We start from the raw sequence: 19,192 nt of genomic DNA on the forward strand, positions 1-19,192 counted from the left end.
GGGAGAGTCCAGTTGGAGCGAGTTGGAAGAAACCATTCCCCGGGAATTCAGCAGCAGCTGCTGTTCATTTGAGCTGACGTCAGTAAACACTGAGCTCTGTGTTTGTGAGAGAGGCCAGTGCTACTCCTGGGGAACCAGTTACATTTCGAGAAACTGATGTGACCAATGATCCAGTTCAAGACGAGACAAATTGATCAATGTTGATCAACTACAACATTAACCATTGCCCAGAGCATCAGGGGACCAGTGCCTTTAGTCACAAGTTCCAGAATGCTCAGTGTGACATTATTTTGAAAGTTTCCTGAGCATCAGTGTCTCTGTCTTTACAAACTTCCCAGTTACACTCAAACATTTCAACAAGTATTCACCTTCAATTTTTCACAGTGTTTACCAAACTTTAATTATTAGGCACCAAATTAAATCATTGAGACTAATTAAAAATAAAATCCCCAGATGAATGGTGAAGTATTTTAAAATAAACAGTCTCTGGATGTGGGTATGAAGATTCACCTTTTATATTCTTTTTGGAAATGAAATTATTAGGAGAGAACAATCCATGATTGATGAGAAAGAGACACAAAGTGAGTGAGTGAGAGAGAAAGAGACAGTGGGGTATGTTCTGAAACAAAGACCAGGAACTTTGAGAAACACAGGGAGTGAGAATGAGAGAGAACAGAGATGTTTTGTTAATTTTTCTGAGCTGCTTTGAATAATGTCCAGGGTCAGAATTAGCCAACCTGGGTTTTTCCACATGGATTAGTTTTAAGAGCTGTGATTTTCTGATTTAAACTTTCAATAATATTATCTCTGGAAAAGAAAGGGTTCTGAAATATTCCATCAACAACAGTTTTTACATCTTAGTGCTGTCGACATGAGAACATGTCCCTTGCTGAGTTCATTTCTCTCATTTCAGCTCTTATTCTTTCTCCACCCTCTCAGAATCTGAACAGGGTCTTCCCCTCCAATAACCTCTGTATTCAACACATCATACTCTGCCATTTCCATTGTCCCTAATGTGATACCCAAACATATCTTTCCCTCTGCATGCCTTACAGCATCTCCAAAGGACTGTTTGTTCCCAGGCACCTGGTTCACTCTTTAATCACCATTAAACCTACCCCATTCTCAAGGCACCTTTCCATAGCAGCTCAGGAGATGAAAAACCTACCATTTTAACTCACCTATAATACTGTCTGAGCTCCCTACGCTTCTTTCAGGTGAAACATTTGTATATTTCTCTCAATGTCTTATATTACACTGAGTTCACAGCACGTGCAGACTGGACACTATGCGGACCTAAATACTGATTAGGTGGCAATGTTACAGATGACCCCATTCACTCCACAAACATGACCCCAAGCTTCCAGTCACTCGCATTTTCATTCTCCACCTAATCTTTAAACTGGGCCCATTGCAGCTATTCTGAATCAACACTGAGTTTAACTATTCCAGATCAGCTCTTCCTGGATGAGGTGTCCATTCCCCAATCTGCCTGACTCCAAACCTACAGGTCAGCAACATGGCTGACCTTAAACTCCCAGCGGAACAGCTGAAGATCCAGTGATAGACATTCTTGCAATTTCTACCTCAGTCCTTGGGGTGGTCAGTCTGACTTGCCCACAGACTGGGGACAACCTTCCATGGAATCCTGGTGCTGAGAAGCAGCAGCAAAATCTAGACAGATATTTTGGGAATAAAGAGCAAGTAAAAGTAACAAAACCCTTTCTGGGAAGTTTGAACCCTTCCAATTCAACATGAAACCCACTGAAAATTAAAATGAAATATTAAAAAGCAAAATGAACAAGATAGAAGAGGACGAAATAATGGTCTCCTTTGATGTAACAGCCCTGTTCACATCCATCAACATCAACCTGACCAAACAAACACTGACTCCACGACGAGAGAAACCAAGGACACAAACACCAGACAGCACCAACTTCTTCAGCAAAGACAACATCCTCAAGCTGGTAGACCTGTGTCTCCCCACCCACTTCACATTCAATAACAAGACCAAGAAACATATCGACAGAACACCCAGGGGTTCGCCAATGTCAGGGTTCCTAGCAGAAGCAGTAATGCAGAGACTCGAACAAACAACTATCCAACCAAACTTTGGGTCCGCTACGTGGATGACATCTTCGTGATTACAAATCGGAACAAATTAGAGGAAATCTACAATATCATCAACAATATTCTTACTGGCATGACACTCACAAAAGAGGAGGAGAAAGACAACAAACTGCCATTCTTAGATGTCACAGTAGAACAAATAGTTAATAGAGAACTTCAAACCAACGACTACAGGAAACCACATACAGACCGATTATTGAACTGCAGAAGTAATTATCCCAGCATCCACAAACGAAGCTGCATCAGAACATTATTTCAACGAGCCACCACACCCTGCAGCACAGAGGAGCTACAAATAGCCGAAGAAAATCACCTTTACAATGTATTCAGGAAGAACAGGTACCCAATAAACACTGTCTACCAATTTCTCAACAACAAACCCAAACAAGCAGATACAATGCTCCCAGAAATTCTAGCCACATTACCTTGCATCAGAGACATCTCTGAAATGACTACCAGACTACTCAGAACCCTGAGCACCATGGTAGCCCACAAACCTACCAACTTGCTTAAACAGCAGCTGATAAACCTAAAGGATCCTATACAAACAACCAGCAAAATGAATGTCATTTACAAAACACCATGCAGGGACACCAACAAACACTACATCGAACAGACAGGCAGAAAACTAGCCACCAGCATACATGAGCACCAAAAGACATGACCCACTATCACTAGTTGAAGAAGGACAACACTTTGACTGGGACAACACATCCATCCTGGGACAGAATAAACAGAGACATGCATGGGAATTCCTGGAGGCCTGGCATTCAAACAGGAACTCCATCAATAAGCACATTGATGTGGAGCCCATTTAGCAACCTCTGAGAAAAAGAACTGGAAATGATATCACCCACCGTAACAGACCAAGACACACAAATAGAAAGCGGGACAGAACACCAGCGTTTCACCAGAGGCTCACTGATGATGTTACCCAGCATAGTGACGAAACATCTGAGAACAAACCTACCAGCTCAGAGAGCAAATTTACAACCTGAACCAACAAACACCAGTGACTGTATCTTTATTGTCAGATTGATTTTATAAAACAGACATATAATGATGAGATTAACAGAAAATTTAAAACCCATTCTGAGGAAAACCTCCCTCTAACATCAATGAAATCATTGCTGCCATTGATTTAGTGACGAGACAAAGTAAAGACGGTAATTGTCAACGTGACCAGTAAGAAACCCAGTTCCTGTTCCTGAAATAATTCCAACCTCGACTCCAAATATTGAAACTCCTTCTGTAGGTTTTGTTCACTTGGTTCATGCTTGTGCTTTAATTATCACCAATGATTTTATTTTCAATGTTTCATTATAAAATAGTTCAAACTTTGAGAAACTAAGGTCTATGTGATGAGCTGCAAAGTGGATAGATCATCTTGCTGCCATTTTGGAATTAATTGAATAATTTGGAAAATTGGACCTTCACTTTCTGTTACCTTGCTCCCAAGGACAGCTGTTATTGAGTGTCCAACACATTCTCATCCTAACTTCACATCCTGCTCCCTGACAGCTGACCCTAGACTCCCTAACCTTCGATCACCTGACCCCTCCACCTGACATAATCCACACATAATCCACAGCTTCCAAACACTCATCCCGTGACACCCCACCCATCACCCCCGTCAACACCCATCGTTCCCCCAACTCCCACCTAACATCCATGGGCAGCACAGTGGCTCAGTGGTTAGCACTGCTATCTCACAGCGCCAGGGACCTGGGTTCAATTCCAGCCTCTGGCGACTGTCTGTGAAGTTTGCATGTTCTCCCAGTGTCTGTGTGGGTTTCCTCTGGGTGCTCTGGTTTCCTCCCACAGTCCAAAAGATGTGTAGGTTAGGGTGAATTGGCTATGCTAAATTGCCCATAGTGTTCAGGGATGTGTAGGTTAGGTGTATTAGTCAGGGGTAAATGTAGAGAGTAATAGGGTTGGGGAAAGGGTCTGGGTGGGATACTCTTCACAGAGTCAGTGTTGGGCCAAATGGCCTGTTTCCATATTGTCAGTTCTAAGTTCAACACCCACAAACCAAGATGCTGCCTCAGCCCTCAGCCCCCAGCCCCCAGCCCTTAGCCCCCAGCCCTTAGCCCCCTATTTCTTGAGCACTCAGCCTCCCAATTCTTGTGTCCCAGTTCTGTGACTGAAGCCAAGAGTGGGTGAGTGTGGGGTAATGTCTCTGTGAGGGCAGTAGCTCCTATTGTCTGAGAATTTTGAGCACACCCATGTCGCCCCCACCCCTGCCCTTTCTGCCCTTTAACGCCCTCACTCCCTGAACTCCCAATGCCTCAGACCCCAACTCAGATAGGAGTCTATACCAGGATCAGTTCTGTGTGTGTGTTGGTGAAAAGAGAATCTGTCATGGGGGCAAGTTAAAGATCATTGGGTGGCTCAGGAGTGACTCAGTTACCAAGATCTTAATGCAATTGGTGACATTCTCACTAAATGTGCTTCTTCACCTGATCCCTCTGAGGAACACACACCAAGTGACCTGTCACATCCTCCATCTCACACCTGCATATTTAAGTAGAAATGGCTGGAATACCAGATTAACCCAAACAGCCAGCTTTACCCATTGACCAGTTTAACCCAACTGACAAACAGCAGTTGCTTGATCTGACAGGGACCAATGCTCCATCCTGGTTACCCTGTGACTGTTTCTGAGACATTGCTCATTGTTAAATGGTCCTCAGGTAGGTGATCACCTGCATGTTCTCCCAGTGTCGCTGACAATTCCAAAACCCTCGGCCAACACAGCCCCAACTCTAGCCCCGAGGTTAACTTGAGTCTCTTTGTGGTTTCTCTCACTGACCCCTGGGAAACAGTCAGCTCAAACAATTGGAAGTGGTATCTTGTTGATCCAATCAGATCCACCTACAAACAAATCAGATCCACGCACTTACCAATCAGAACTGCTCTTGTGGTATTTTGACCCAATTAGAACTGAGCTTTTTGTGGTATTTCTGAACTTTGAATTGTTTTATTAAATTGTAACAAGATCCTTGGAGTAGGCAGGATTTAGAAATTCAGTAACAATTATACAAGGTTTGTAGATTAATAAGAGCCTGAGAGAAGGACCATGATGCCCTGCTCCATCAGCTGAAGGTGCCAGGACCCAGTGGGTCACAGGTCCTCCATGTAAATGAAACAGGGTTTGACCATCTCGATGGTTTGTAGCCGAACACTGGACATGAAGCGCCTGCTGCTGCCCCCGGGATTGTAGTTCAGTGTGGTCCTGAAAATGTTCTTTGTACGTTTTGGGAAAATGATGGTGGTGGTCTCAAATCGCAGAGGTTTCTGACGAGGCTCGAATCGGAGTTGTGATTTATAATTCCTCCAAGTGCAGTTGGGAGTAGTGATGATGGTCTCAGTGTAGAAAGTGATGGTTGGAACTGTTTCGTAATAGATACAGTCCCGGTAATGCTTCTCGGAGTCATACCTCACAAGAGAGTGACAGCTGTAAACACAACAACCCAACAGTTAACTGTGTCGCTCAGTGACTGCCATCTTCCTCCAAACCCCCAGTACTTGGGCTCTAATCTCATCAGAACTGGGCAGGCTCTCTCTACCCAACCTATCCCTGCACTATAATGGAAAATACAAGGAGACGTCAACAAACCATTTGGGCATTGGAGCAAAATGAGGCCATTCAGCCCATTGAGTCTGCTCCAAGATTCGATTGTGGCTGGTATATAACTAGCTGCATCTGGCTACAACCAGAGTTGTTATCCCTTAGGCTTAATAACCAAGTTATAAAGTGATTTGTTCAAAATTTTCAAGATATTTTGGTCAAGCTTGTTAGGGTTTGATAAAGTACCATAAAACTGGCCAATCAGCAAAGGGGCAATTCATGAAATGCAGGAGAGAACAACACGTAACTGACAGTGATGAGCAATCAGAGTGAGGGGCAATTGTGATGTTTTCACATACTGACTCACTCTGCTGTCATGTATTAACTCCTCCTGGATCTAATCCTTGTGAGATAAGAGCAGAAATAGGCCATTCAGCCCATCGAGTCCACTCTGCCATTCTGAGAGATCATGGCTTGTCTGCTAATCCTCAACATCACTCTCCCGCTCTTTCCCCATAACCCTTGATTCTCTTACTCATTAACAATCTGTGTCCCTCAGCCTTGAAGATACTTAATGACCCAGTCTTGCTAGCCCTCTGTGATACATAATTCCACAAATTCACTGAGAGAAGAAATTTCTCCTCAACTCTGTCTTAAATAGATGACCTTTTACTCTGAAATGATGCTCTCTCTGGTCCATCACTCTCCCACAAGGGAAAACAGCTTTTCTGCATCTCCCCTGTCAAGTCCCTGAAGAATTTTGTAAGTTTCAATAAGGTTACCTCTCATTGTCCTGAACAGGTCCAATCTACTCGACCTCTCCTCACAGGTCACTCCCCTCAGATCTAGGATCAATCCAGTGAACCCTCTCTGGACTGCCTCCAAACTGTTCACAGTATTCCAGCTGTGGTCTGACCAGTGCCATGTATAGTTTTAACAAAACCTTCCTACTTTTATGGTCAATTCCCTTTTAAATAAAATCCAACATTCCCTTTACCTTCTCTATTATCCACTGAACTTGGATGCTAGCTTTTTCTGATTCATGGACAAGGATTCCCAAATCCCTCCGTGCTGCAACTTTCTGCTATCTTTCTCCATTTAAATAACTCAGCTCTTCCATTCTTCCTGGTTAATGCAGAACCTACATTATATTCTATCAAGCTGTTGTCCATTGTTAATCCCATCTATATCGCTGTAGACTGTTACCCTCACCATTTGCCTTTTAAGCTATTTTTGTATCATCAGCAAATATGGCAACTACATTCACTTGCTTCATTCAAATCATTAAAATATATATTTTAAACAATCATGGCCCCTGCACTGATCCCTGTGGCACTCGATTGGGTAAGGGTCACCATTCTTTAAATGCAACTTTAAAAGGTTTGTGATTTACACATGAAAAAAGTGAAACTATCACTATATTCTAACAGATGAAAGGCTTAACAGACAATCAATTTTTCAATGCATAATTTCAATTACAACACACTGTAAATCTTTGCTATAAATTCTGTATGTTAGGATTGAGCCCTCCACTACCACCTGATGAAGGAGCATCGCTCCGAAAGCTAGTGCTTCCAATTAAACCTGTTGGACTATAACCTGGTGTTGTGTGATTTTTAACTATGGAAATCCAAATATATTAAATCCACAGCTTTCCCTTTATCTATCCCACTTGTTAGCTTCTCAAAGAATTCTAGTCAACTTGTCACATGACCCTGTTTAAGCAATTTCAAAGGGACACGACCATTTTCTGGATGACATACATTAAACTAATTGACTTCTCATTATCTGTTTTTATTTTGTCTCCCTCCCTTTTTAAATGCAGAGGAACCTCGATTATCGCTCCGAAGTTCAGGGACCAGGAGTATTTTGTTCAGCTAATCGAATGCTGGATAATATAGTTAGCCACATATGGTGACCTTGCAATCTTGTCAGATCATCTGAAATTCAGTTAATCAAATGACAGATAATCGAGGTTCCTCTGTAAGTGTTACTTGGCAGTTTTTCCAATCCCCTGAGACTTTTCGCTTTCTCCTTTATTTTGAATATGATGCTGAAGTTGAGGGGGTTCATGTCGGTGAGTGAGTGTGAGTTTGAGAAGTGAGTGAGTGACTAAGTGAGTTAATGCCCAGTTCCAGTCACTGACTCTGTCACTGACTGTGACACTGGGGAGTGTATGTGAACCAGCACAGTGTGTGTGATATCAGCTGTGGGCCTTGAACCTTGTCCAGACAAGAACCCCCCCACCTCCTCCCTGCCATTTCTACCACCCTTTAATATCCCACCCAGTTTAATCCCACTCTCCTTCACCAGATTCTCACTATCCTTACCGGATTTCCTGTGCTGATTCACAATTCACCTCAATTCTCTCACCGAAGCACACAGGCTGCATTCTGTGTCTTGGGTCCAATGGGAGTGAGTTCAGGGCGATGTACGGAATCTGGAAACAAACAGAAGTCAGTTACTCCGGATGGCGAGATGGACTCCTCGTCTGGTCTGGCCACATGTGACTCCAAACTCTCAGCATTGTAGTTGACTCCTTGCCCCCTGGGGATGGGTAATAAAAGCTGGGCCCAGCCAGTGATGTACTCTTCCTGTCAATGTATCTTAAAAAAGAACTGAAATTGAGTGAGACGTAGACAATCATGGAAGTGACAGACATAGAGCAGACAGCCAGGGGGGAAACGTGTCCAGAGATTAGAATCAGAGTCAAAAACCAACTCAAATTAGGTACTTGGTTTCAAAGGGAAAATACGCATCAAAATATTCAGAGAATCAGAGGTTTCTGTCAAATTGCTGTAAATGGTGACGCCATTGAACAAAGTCATAAAAATAATAAAACAAGTGGGAGGCAAAATTTCCATAGGGATAACATTAAATAACATTAATCAACATTCCATAGGGATAACATTAAACATTCAATAAATTAGAACCAACTTTTATCAGGGCAACATGCAGAGACTGCTCACTAACTTACAGAAAGGATACAGAGATACTGGAGAAGGTGCAGAAGAAGCATCCAGCAAACCATACCAGAACCAAAAGGTTATCACGATGTGAGAAAGATTTAATAGCATAGGGAACATTTCTCTCAGAAAGAGATCCACGAACATTTTGCAGTTAGAAATGTAAATCAAGACAAGGCTTCTTTATTAATCCCATTCATTCCACCAGCATAACGTTTTCATACCGATTTCCCTGATTTTCACCCTCTTTTAGACCCAGGTCGACAGAAAGCACAGACTATGTTTCTATTCTTAGCAAGAAATACTATTTCTTACAAACAAATAGATTCTAGCTATCGATAAATAATTATGAATTGTCAGCAAAGAACTCTACAAGTTAAAACTCTAACCCCTGTTTATAAACTCTCTCTGCATATGTACACAGATACAAAATTAATGGATGTTATGGGCAGAGGGAAAGACTGAGAATGGCCGCTGCCCCAGGGTTTTCTGAGATTATCCTTTTGGCTTGTCAGGACCTGCTTGAGGAAGGCACAGAGTAATTGATACTCAGTTTACACAGTCTCTGATAGCTCACACAACTGTTGGGATGAAATATATTGGCTGTCATTAGGCTTGTAGGTGTTTGTTGCTGCAGAGAAAAGGGCAACAGCTTTGTTTGCAGAGGTCCTATGGCTTCTGACCAAATATTCACACCCACAAGGTGTTCATTTACATGGGAGCCTATCACATTGCTGTTGGCAGGCAGAGGCCCTTTGACATCAACTACTGATTACTTTTTTACAGACCGATCAGCTACTTGTTGCTGGCTGAATCTCCCTTTGTACATGCTTCCTGACTGTAGCCCATCTCTAGTCTTTACCCCACTGCTTGAACAAGCAGCAGTGTAAACAGCACTTATAATGAGGGTCAGCTAACTTGTTCTTTAAAAATGTAGCAATCCTTTCAATAGTTTTGAAAACAACCCTTTTCAAATTTTGTTCCACAATCAAAAACAGCAGATATTAAAGAGGATACAATCTTTTCATTACATTTAAGTTTATACTACATGATCTAGTTAATAAGGTGCAAATTATAGCAAAGAGTGATCAATAATCATCTTCAGTTCTCAGCCAGTCCAGCCAACATTGCTGCGACCTCACCCCAGGGTCGGCGAGGAAACAGATACCAATTCCATTCCAGATAGAAGGGCAATCAGTCTGATCCATACTACCCATCAAGCCAATCTGACTGCCCCCTGAAGATTCAGAGTTGCTGGTTAACATGCCCTGTTATGTATCTGTAGTCCAGAACTCTGAACAGTAATGGGAGAAGATCCCATTTTCCTTTCCATTTCAGGTTGATCAGGAATCTCTCCTGCTCTTACCACCTGCCATTGACCTGTGTTGGAAATATTTTCAAGTTTACACACAACCTGTCTGGCCAGGTTATGAAAACACCTTCTTTCTCCATCGAGTGGGACTTGATCAGTAGAAGAGACATTACCCATTGCATAACAAGATTAAAAAGACAAGGCCATTAACAAAGAAAACAGCTCCATCAAAACACCAAATGGAGATGGAGTCATTACTGTCTGCAATAAACAGTAGGAGACAGCTGGAACACAACATTGCGGAGTGGGACATGAACCCAAAGCCATTGCTGTCTAAGAGCTCCTGCTAAATAGTGAGCACCCAACACTGGTTGGCTGTATTACTGCTGAAAGTAATAATCCCAGCCTAATGCAGTCTTGTAGCTAGGTCACCATAATTCACACATGGAGTAAAACTGGCTGGAGGGACAGTGTGGGACATTGCTGTTCTTGTGTACTGCAGAAACAGCATCACCAAAAACAGGCACATGGAGGAATTTGGAACAGACGTGGTCACCGTTCTGGGAGCTGTGCCTGTGGTACAACCTCATGTTGGTATCAATGCTGGCCTCACAGACACACACTGACATCATATCGTCCTTTGTAATTCCAACAAACTGCACGGGTTCCTCTAAAAGGATCAGATTTTCTGCCCTCCCTCATCTGATGTGGGAAAGTATCCTCAGATTAAATGTCCCTTTACTAAATCCTGGTATTTAACAGTTGCCACAGGAACCTCAGAATTACCCATAATCCCCAACAATAGAAACAACATAAATTGACATCAAGCATCAAATGGGAGTGGAATAAGGAGAGATTGTAACCAACATTAATGTGGAATGGGGCGTGTCTGGTTTCAATGTTAATATCCACATCACAGGGTGTGGGGGAAGGGTTTAATGAGTTAAATTTAAGGCATGTGACCATCAAACACACACCCATCTTATTCTTTGTCCATTGGGAAATATTGGGATTATGCAGATTCAGCAGGACTGTACTGGAATGGGCCTCTGGCAGAGTTATTAGGAATTACCTTGGTCGGAAGTTTCTGGTGGCTGTGTGGCTTCTGAGGTTTGGAAATCCCTGCCACATGAGAAAGAGAGAGAGGTGGCAGCTGCTGGCTTCAGAATTATTTTCCTTCAGTATTCCTCGTGGGTTGGGAAGATCACGATTGTTCCTCAATATAGGATTGTCAGGCAAGTCTTCAAACCCTCCAGCTCCAATTCTTGTTTCCATCCTTCTCTCTCCAGCCCAGATCCACACATACTTTCCCTCCCCACCCCCCACCCCACCTTCAATTACACCCACCCTCACCCTGTCCACACTCGTTTACCTGGTCATGTTTTCTCAGTGAGAGCTGATGCTATTTAAACACAGACAATCCGTCTGCCTATCACCCCACCTTACTGCTTTGTTGGCGGTTCTCAAGATTGTTAAGAGTTCAATCTAACTGTAAAATGACATCACATTGCTCAGGAAATCCAGCTCATGATGAACAGCAAGCTGTTTCCAAACCAATCTGAGAGACGCTTTGATACAGTTTCCGACATTGAATGTACAGGTCAGAGGTTATACAGAGTGAAGAGATTTCTCCGGATCTAACTGGATCTCTCTGACTATGATCCTGAGTGAAGTGAGATCCTGAGTTTAATACTAATGCACCAAGTTGACCATCCTGTCTCCAGGAGCATCATTATCAACAATTTAAACCCTGTCACTAACATCACCTCTGACTTGTCCAGATTCTATGACAGTATCAGATATGACTCATCCCAGAAGGTACACACTGCTGCTCCTGAGTGTCTGTGGTGGAGGGAGTGGGTGTTTGTGGAGGTGGTGCCAATCAAGTGGGGGCTGCTTTGTCCTGGATGGTGTGTAGTTTCTTGAGTGTTGTTGGAGCTGCCCCCTTCCAGGCAAGTGGGGAGTATTCACTCACACTCCTGACTTGTGCCTTGTAGATAGTCGAGTCAGGAGATGAGTTCCTTGCGACAGTTTTTTCAAAAACTTCATTCACGGGATATAGTTGTCACTGGCTAGACCAGCATTTATTATTCATTGCTAATTGAGAGTCAATGGCATTGCTGTCGGTCTGGAGTCACATAAACCAGTCCTGGTAAAGTTAAAAATCACACAACACCAGGTTATAGTCTCAACAGGTTTAATTGGAAGCAATAACTTTCAGAGCGCTGCTCCTTCATCAGGTGGTAGACTATCACCTAATGAAGGAGCGTCGCTGCGAAAGCAAGTGTGCTTCCAATGAAACCTGTTGAGACTATAACCTGGTGTTGTGTGATTTTTAACTTTGTACACCCCAGTCCAACACTCCAAATCAGACCAGGTAAGGCATGGTAATTTCCTTCCCCAAAGGATATTAATGAACTAAATGGCTTTTCCCAACAATTGACAATGGATTCACAATCATCATTAGATTCTTAATTCTAGATTTTTTATTGAATTCACATTCCACCACCTGCTGTGGCAAGATTCAAACCCAGGATTCAAAATCACCTCTCCCACATTACCACAACATTACCTGGGTCTCTGGATTATGTGTCCAGCGACAATATCACTAGACCATTACCTCCCCTAGTATTCCCAGACCTGTTCTTGTAGTCACAGTATTTATGTGCCATGTCCAGTTGAGTTTCTCGTCAATGGTAACCCCCAGGATGTTGATAGTGGGGGATTCAGTGATGGCAACATCCTTGAATGTCAAGGGCCTGTGATTAGATTGTCTCTTATTGATGATGGTCATAGCTTGTTGATGTATGGTGTGAATGTTACTTGCTGCTTGTCAGCATAAGGCTGGATATTGTGCAGATCTAATTGCATTTTAACATGAACTGCTTCAGTATCTGAGGACTCACGAATGATGCTGAACATTGTGCAAACATCAGCGAACTTTATAATGGAGGGTAGGTCATTGATGAAGCAGCTGAAGATGGTTGGGGCGTGGACACTCCCCTGAGGAACTCCTGCAGAGATGTCCTGGAGCTGAGATGACTGACCTCCAACAACCGCAACCATCTTCCTGTGTGCCAGGTATGATGTTAACCTGTGAGGCTTTGCCCCCTAATACCCATTGATTCCAGTTTTGCCAGGGCTCTTTGATGCCACACTCGGTCAAATGCAGCCTTGATGTCAATGACTGTCCCTCTCCCCTCCCCTCTGGAATTCCGCTCTCTTGTCCAGGTTTGACCGAGGCTGGAGTGAGGTCAGGAGCTGAATGCCTCGGCAGAACCCAAATTGGGCGTCACTGAGCAGGTTATTGCTGCTTGAGAGCACTGTGGATGGCATCTTCCATCACTTTACTCATGATCGAGAGTGGACTGATGGGACGGTAATTGGCTGGATTGGATTTGTTCTGCGTTTTAGGTACAGGACATACCTGGGTAATTTTCCACATTGTCGGCTAAATGCCAGTGTTGTAACTGGACTGGAGCAGCTTGGCTGGGGGAGCAGCAAGTTCTGGAGCACAAATCTTCAGTACAATTACTGGAATGTTGCCAGGTCCCGTAGCCTTTACAGTATCTAGTGTCTCCAACTATTTCTTGATGTCAGACAGAATGAATCGAATTGGCTGGAGACTGGTGTCTGTGATGCTGGGGAACACTGGAGGAGGCTGAGATGGACCACCCACTCGGTACTTCTGGCTGAAGATTGCCATGAATGCGCTGGTGTACTGGGCTTCTCCATCAATGAGGAGGGGGATATCTGTGGTGCTTCTTCCTCCAGTGAGTTGTTTAATTGCCCACCACTAGTCAGGACTGCAGAGCTGAGAGCAGATCCGTCTATTGCTTGCTGCTTGCGCGGTCTGACGTGCTCGTGGTCCTGTTTGGCAGTTTCACCAGGTTGACCACTCAGTTTCAGGTGTACCTGCTGCTGTTCCTGGCATGCCCTCCCACAGTCTCCATTAAATCCCCTCAACATTGAGGATCCCATGCAATCTGATCCCACTTCCTCACCTCTCCCACATTTGAACGATCCCTCGTCAGTTCTCAAAGCAAACACCTTTCTGGTTGTGAGAAGAATAATCAACATGCCCAAATGTCACTGGAGGCACCAGTCAGTGCTGACCCTGAGTGTAAATACCACCAGCAGATTACACTGAGACTGGGCTTCTCTCAGTTAATACCACCCCCCACTAACTGTCAGTCAATCAGCAGTGTCTGCAGAAACCCTGGGAAGCAACAGCACAACTGGTTCAACCCAAATGAGTGAATGAAATATAAGGAGACGGTCTCAGAATCAGAACCGATATCTGTCCATGCTTTATCCTGGAGCTTAACTGACTTTATTTGGTGTTTAACTAGCTCTATCCTGGTGTTTAACTAGCTCTATCCTGGTGTTTAACTAGCTCTATCCTGGTGTGACTCGTTCTGATGACTTGTTACCTTCTGCGGTTCTTTTCCACTTGCAGGAGTTTTGACTTGAGATGCAGTTCCTGTTCTGTCTTGAAAATGATTTGGGTCACAGCTTCATTGGTATCTAACACACTGTTACTCTCAGTAAGGCTCAGAGATCCCCATGGAGGTGGGAAAAGAGATGGGGACTTGCACTGAATGAGTATTTACAGATGGGACTCTAACTAAGAAATTCCAGCATGGATTTGTTGGCACGGAGTATTTGGGAGGTGTATAACACAGAGGGTATTATTAGTGTTTAATCAAACACATCCTTAGACTAGCAGCACTGACACATAGTCACTAACAGGGTGGATGAGACAGTGATTTTCTCTCTTTCATAGCCATTGGGAACGTTAACACAGTGAAGGATTTCATTGTCATACTAATTGCTAATTAGACAGCTCCCATGTTTAATACCCAATAAATCTGTGTGAAATGATTGTGTGAGTGTGAGTTACATACACACACCTCAAACCTCTGTCCCAGACTCTGGACATTTTTTTGAATCTGTTTATTTCAGGCACCACATTCCAGCTCACAGCTCACTTTGTAAAAGGAGCAACTCTGTGTCCTTAGTTTAACCCTCTGTGTCCCTGTGGTCTCTGACACTCTGTTACTGCTGTAAATTAATCCTCCTGATTTACTCCATCAAATCCTTCCAGATGTGAAAAATCTTGATTGAATTTGCCCAATCTCTTCTGCGCCCTAAAGTCCACAATCCTAACATTTCCCGTCTCCCCACATTCAACTCCCTCATTCCTGTTCCCATACTGGGAAGTCTCATTCCTGACCCTCTCCAAAGTCTCCAACCCAACGGAACAGCCAACTCAGAGCTCCACCTGAAATTTGCAAATGTTTAATTTGCCCCTTGTTTCTTGCTCCATTCCTCTAATAAAATCTAACTATTTTTTGAAATGACCAACCCGGGACTCTGTGAATTATTTGTTGACAATGCAATCCCCCCTCCACACCATCGCACTCCCACCCCCCACAAACCTGCTCCGGTTACTTTATTTTGTCTTTTTTAATTCTTCCAAACAAAATGCATCAACTTTAATTTGTGATGTGTCCCAACTGTCCTTCTCCGTGTTGTTAATAATTTAGGAAATATTATGCATAGCTTCATAAGCATCATTAAATACAACAACACATTAAGCACCAAACACTTCAACAATGACTACCTACTTTTAAATAGCACATTTAACACAGTAAAATTGCCCAGGACACTTCACACCATCCCCAGGCAGGGACTGAAAGATGCAGCTGGGTGGCCAGGTGTCTCAAGGAGAACCTGAAAGGAGGACATTGAGGTCAAGGAGCTTTGGAGTGAATTCTGAGGGGCTAAGGGCCCAGGCAGCTGGAGGTAAGGATACTAATGGTGGAGTGATGAAAGTTGGGATGTTGAGATTGGAATGAGAGGAATATCTGTTACGCTGCAAACACCTTGAACAAACCTCAAAAAGCCAGAATTGAGAAACCTCTCCATTCCCTCTATTTTCTTCCCCCCATCACCTTACAGTTAAACCTTGTTCCTACCAGTTTTCCCTCCTGGCTCCTTGTGGCTGGTGCTGGGCTGTTTCTCCAGGCTGTTGGGTTTCCTTTGTCCTCAGGAATCCGTGGAGAAAGTGCAAAGAAAGGGCTGGGGCTGGGAGGGAGCCCAGAGTCAGGACTGTCCAGAAAACGCTCCTGGTTCTTACATTTCATCTCAAAGTTCTCATTCATGTCTTGCAAGTTTAAGTGACCCACCATTGCGGGGTGTCCAGCAAAATTAATCTCAACAGTTAATCATGAGCCAGAGATCCAAGTAGATCCGGAATTTCTCCGAATCTCAGCCAGAAAGGAACCTGCAAAATGAAAGCAGAGTGAGAAAGGACTTCAGGACCATGAGTCAATCAGCAGAGTAGGTCTCTGGACTCTATAGAGAGAGAGAGAGAGAGAGAGAAACTGACAGAGTGAAAGAGAGACAGACACACACAAAGGCAGAGGGAGACAGACTGAGAGACACTAAAAATGGACAGAAACATATAGAGACAGAGGAAGAGACACACACAGACACAGGTAGAAACAGAGAAAAAGAGAGAAATAAAAATACAGAAATGAGACAGAAGGATTGTGAGAGAAACAGAGATGCAATACTGAGAGAAAGACAATGTAACACACAGAGACAGAGCAACTGGAGAGTGAGAAAATGACAGAAACACACACAGACACTGACACACAAAATGTCAAGCACACAGACACAATATTCTCAAACTCACAGACACACATTTCAGACTCTAACAACACTCACTCACAACAAACAAAGGTACAAAGTACTCACAAAGGGAGATGGCACTCAGTGGTTTGGTATCTTTCTTTGAGCTTTGGAACATGAATTGCAGTTTGGGGTTGTAAGTAAGAGTGTGCGTGCCCAAGCATACGCCACCGATTAAAGAAAGGCTCCCCTCAGCTTGGCATCGAGCCAACCAACCAGGACTGTGGAATTTCTCAAACCCAGCCGGAACTGATTAACCATTTCAATATCTATCATGAACAAGATGCAATTAAAAAGGCCAGAGTGCTCCCCGCCACCCATCCATCAGAATCACGATTCACTCAGTGCACTATTGCCTGGAAAGCTCTTTTATTGAACAGTCACTGGGTTATCTTCACTTCCAGACTGTTTGTTGATTTCTTATTCGGAGATTTGAACACTAGGCAGACAGGAAGCAGAGTCCAGTTTCAGAATAGAAAATCTGAACTCAGGCATCAATCCCAAACTCCCAGATTGGGATCTTCCTGATTTCAGGACACGGACAGCAGCAAGGGGGAGTCTCCGTCTCAGAGCATGCTCAGACTAGTGCACTGTGTTAGTGTAAGTGCTCCTTCTCTCTCTCTCCCAGCATGTGGTCCATGTGTTGTAGGTAGACATACAAGCTTAACATATGAGGAGCATTTGAGGATTCTGGGTCTATACTTGATGGATTTTAGAAGGATGAGGGGGAATCTAATTGAAACATACAGAATACTGATTGACCTGGACAGAGTAGATGTTGGGAAGTTGAGAGACTAGGACCTGAGGGCACAGCCTTAAAGGGACAATCTTTTTGAACAGAGATAAGGAGAAACCTCTTTAGCCAGAGAGTGGGAAATCTATGGAATTCATTGCCACAGAAGGCTGTGGAGGCCAGGTCATTGAGTATAATTAAGACGGAGATAGATATGTTCTTGAGTATCAAGGGGATCAAGGGTTACAGGGAGAAAGTGGAAGAATGAGGTTGAGAAACTTATCAGCCATGATTGAAATGGGGGAACAGCTTGATGGGCTGAATGGCTAATTTCTATTGTTATGGTCTTGTGGTCTTACAATGTCCTTAGGGAGGGAATTCCAGGATTTTGACCTAGTGACACCCTTGTCGAGATGGTGAGTGGCTTGGAGGAGAACTTAAAGATGGTGGTGTTCCCATGTATCTGCTGCCCTTATCCTTCTAGATGGAAGTGGTCATGGGTTTGAAAGGTGCTGTCTAAGAAGTCTTGGTGAATTTCTGTGGTGCATCTTCACACTGCTGATACTGGTTATCAGTGGTGGAGGGAGTGGATGCTAATGGGTGTGGTCCCAATCGAGCTGCTTTGTCCTGGATGGTGTCAAGCTTCTTGACTGTTATTGGAGCTGCACCTGTCCAGGCTAATGGGGAGTATTCCATCATATTCCTGACTTGTGCCTTTTAGATGGTAGGCAGGCTTTAGGAAGTCAGGAGGTGAGTCACTCAACGCAGTTTTCCCAGCCTCTGACCTGCTCCTCTAGCCATTGCTTTTATGTAATGAATCCAGTTGAGTTTCTAGTCAATGGTAACTCCAAGGATGTTGATACTGGAAGATTCAGTGATGGGTGTCAAGGGGCGGTGGTTAAATTATCTCTTATTGGAGCTGGTCATTAATTGGCATTTGTTGGCATGGATGTGACTTTATACTTGTCAGCCCAAGCCTAGATATTGATCAGATCCTGTTGCATTTGAACATGAACTTCCTCAGGGTTTGGGAATCACAAATGGTGCTGAACATTGTGCAATCATTAGTGAATATCTCCACTTCCAACCTGATGGAGGGAAGGTCATTGACGAAGCAGCTAGTTGGCCTGAGGACACTACCCTGAGGAACTCCTGCAGAGGTGTCCTGAGCTGAGAAGGCTGACCTCCAACAACCACAGCCATCTTCCTATGTGTCAGATATGACTCCAATCACCAAAGATACCCACAGATTCCAGTTGTGCTAGGACCCCTTGGTGCCACACTTGGTCGAATACAGCCTTAATGGCAAAGGCTGTCCCTCTCCCCTCTCCTCTGCTTGAACCAAGGCTGTAATGAGGTCAGGAGCTGAGTGGCCCTGGGGGAGACCCAAACTGGGCATCACTGGGCAAAGCTTTGAATTAAGAAATTCCGAGGGAAAAGTTTGCTTGATCTTGCTTATTGAAATTTTTGAGAAGTTAACCATCAGAGTGAACAATATTTGTTTTATCGATGTAATTGAGCCTTTTAAATGTAGGAGTATGGTGTCAGGGGATAAAGGACAGGAAGGATTGTTCACAGCATCGAGCCAAAATACTGGGAGTGGAGTAAGAGGCTGATGGTAGTGAGTGAGGTTGCGGAAAGCTCCGTACAGGGATAGCATCCCTCTATAGTTTACATGACCATTACCGTGAAATATACTATTACTGAAATTACAGGTGACACCAATCTGAATGTGATAGTTAATATTGACATGGAATGTAACAAATTACAAGAGGATATTA

General features: G+C 43.7%; 1 protein-coding gene across 1 annotated transcript; it reads right to left on the reverse strand.

Moving 5' to 3' along the window:
• Positions 1 to 4,241: 4,241 nt before the first annotated feature.
• Positions 4,242 to 16,829, reverse strand: rflna (refilin A). Its single transcript, XM_060843894.1, has 4 exons — positions 16,745 to 16,829; positions 15,961 to 16,268; positions 8,032 to 8,141; positions 4,242 to 5,587 (listed from the first exon to the last, which is right to left on the reverse strand). Exons 2-4 carry the CDS (start codon positions 16,171 to 16,173, stop codon positions 5,254 to 5,256), a joined length of 657 nt encoding a protein of 218 aa, XP_060699877.1. The 5' UTR covers positions 16,174 to 16,268; positions 16,745 to 16,829; the 3' UTR covers positions 4,242 to 5,253.
• Between the last annotated feature and the right edge of the window lie 2,363 nt (positions 16,830 to 19,192).

Source organism: Hemiscyllium ocellatum, chromosome 24, assembly GCF_020745735.1.
Source record: "Hemiscyllium ocellatum isolate sHemOce1 chromosome 24, sHemOce1.pat.X.cur, whole genome shotgun sequence".
NCBI lineage: Eukaryota > Metazoa > Chordata > Chondrichthyes > Orectolobiformes > Hemiscylliidae > Hemiscyllium > Hemiscyllium ocellatum.

Excerpts from the sequence above, each read along its gene's own strand:
- rflna (XM_060843894.1), bottom strand. The coding sequence starts at position 16,173 with ATGGTGGGTCACTTAAACTTGCAAGACATGAATGAGAACTTTGAGATG. Across the intron at positions 8,142-15,960 it reads GGAGCCAGGAGGGAAAACTG|ATTCCGTACATCGCCCTGAA; the intron begins GTAGGAACAAGG and ends GTTTGTTTCCAG. Across the intron at positions 5,588-8,031 it reads GAATCAGCACAGGAAATCCG|CTGTCACTCTCTTGTGAGGT; the intron begins GTAAGGATAGTG and ends TTGTGTTTACAG.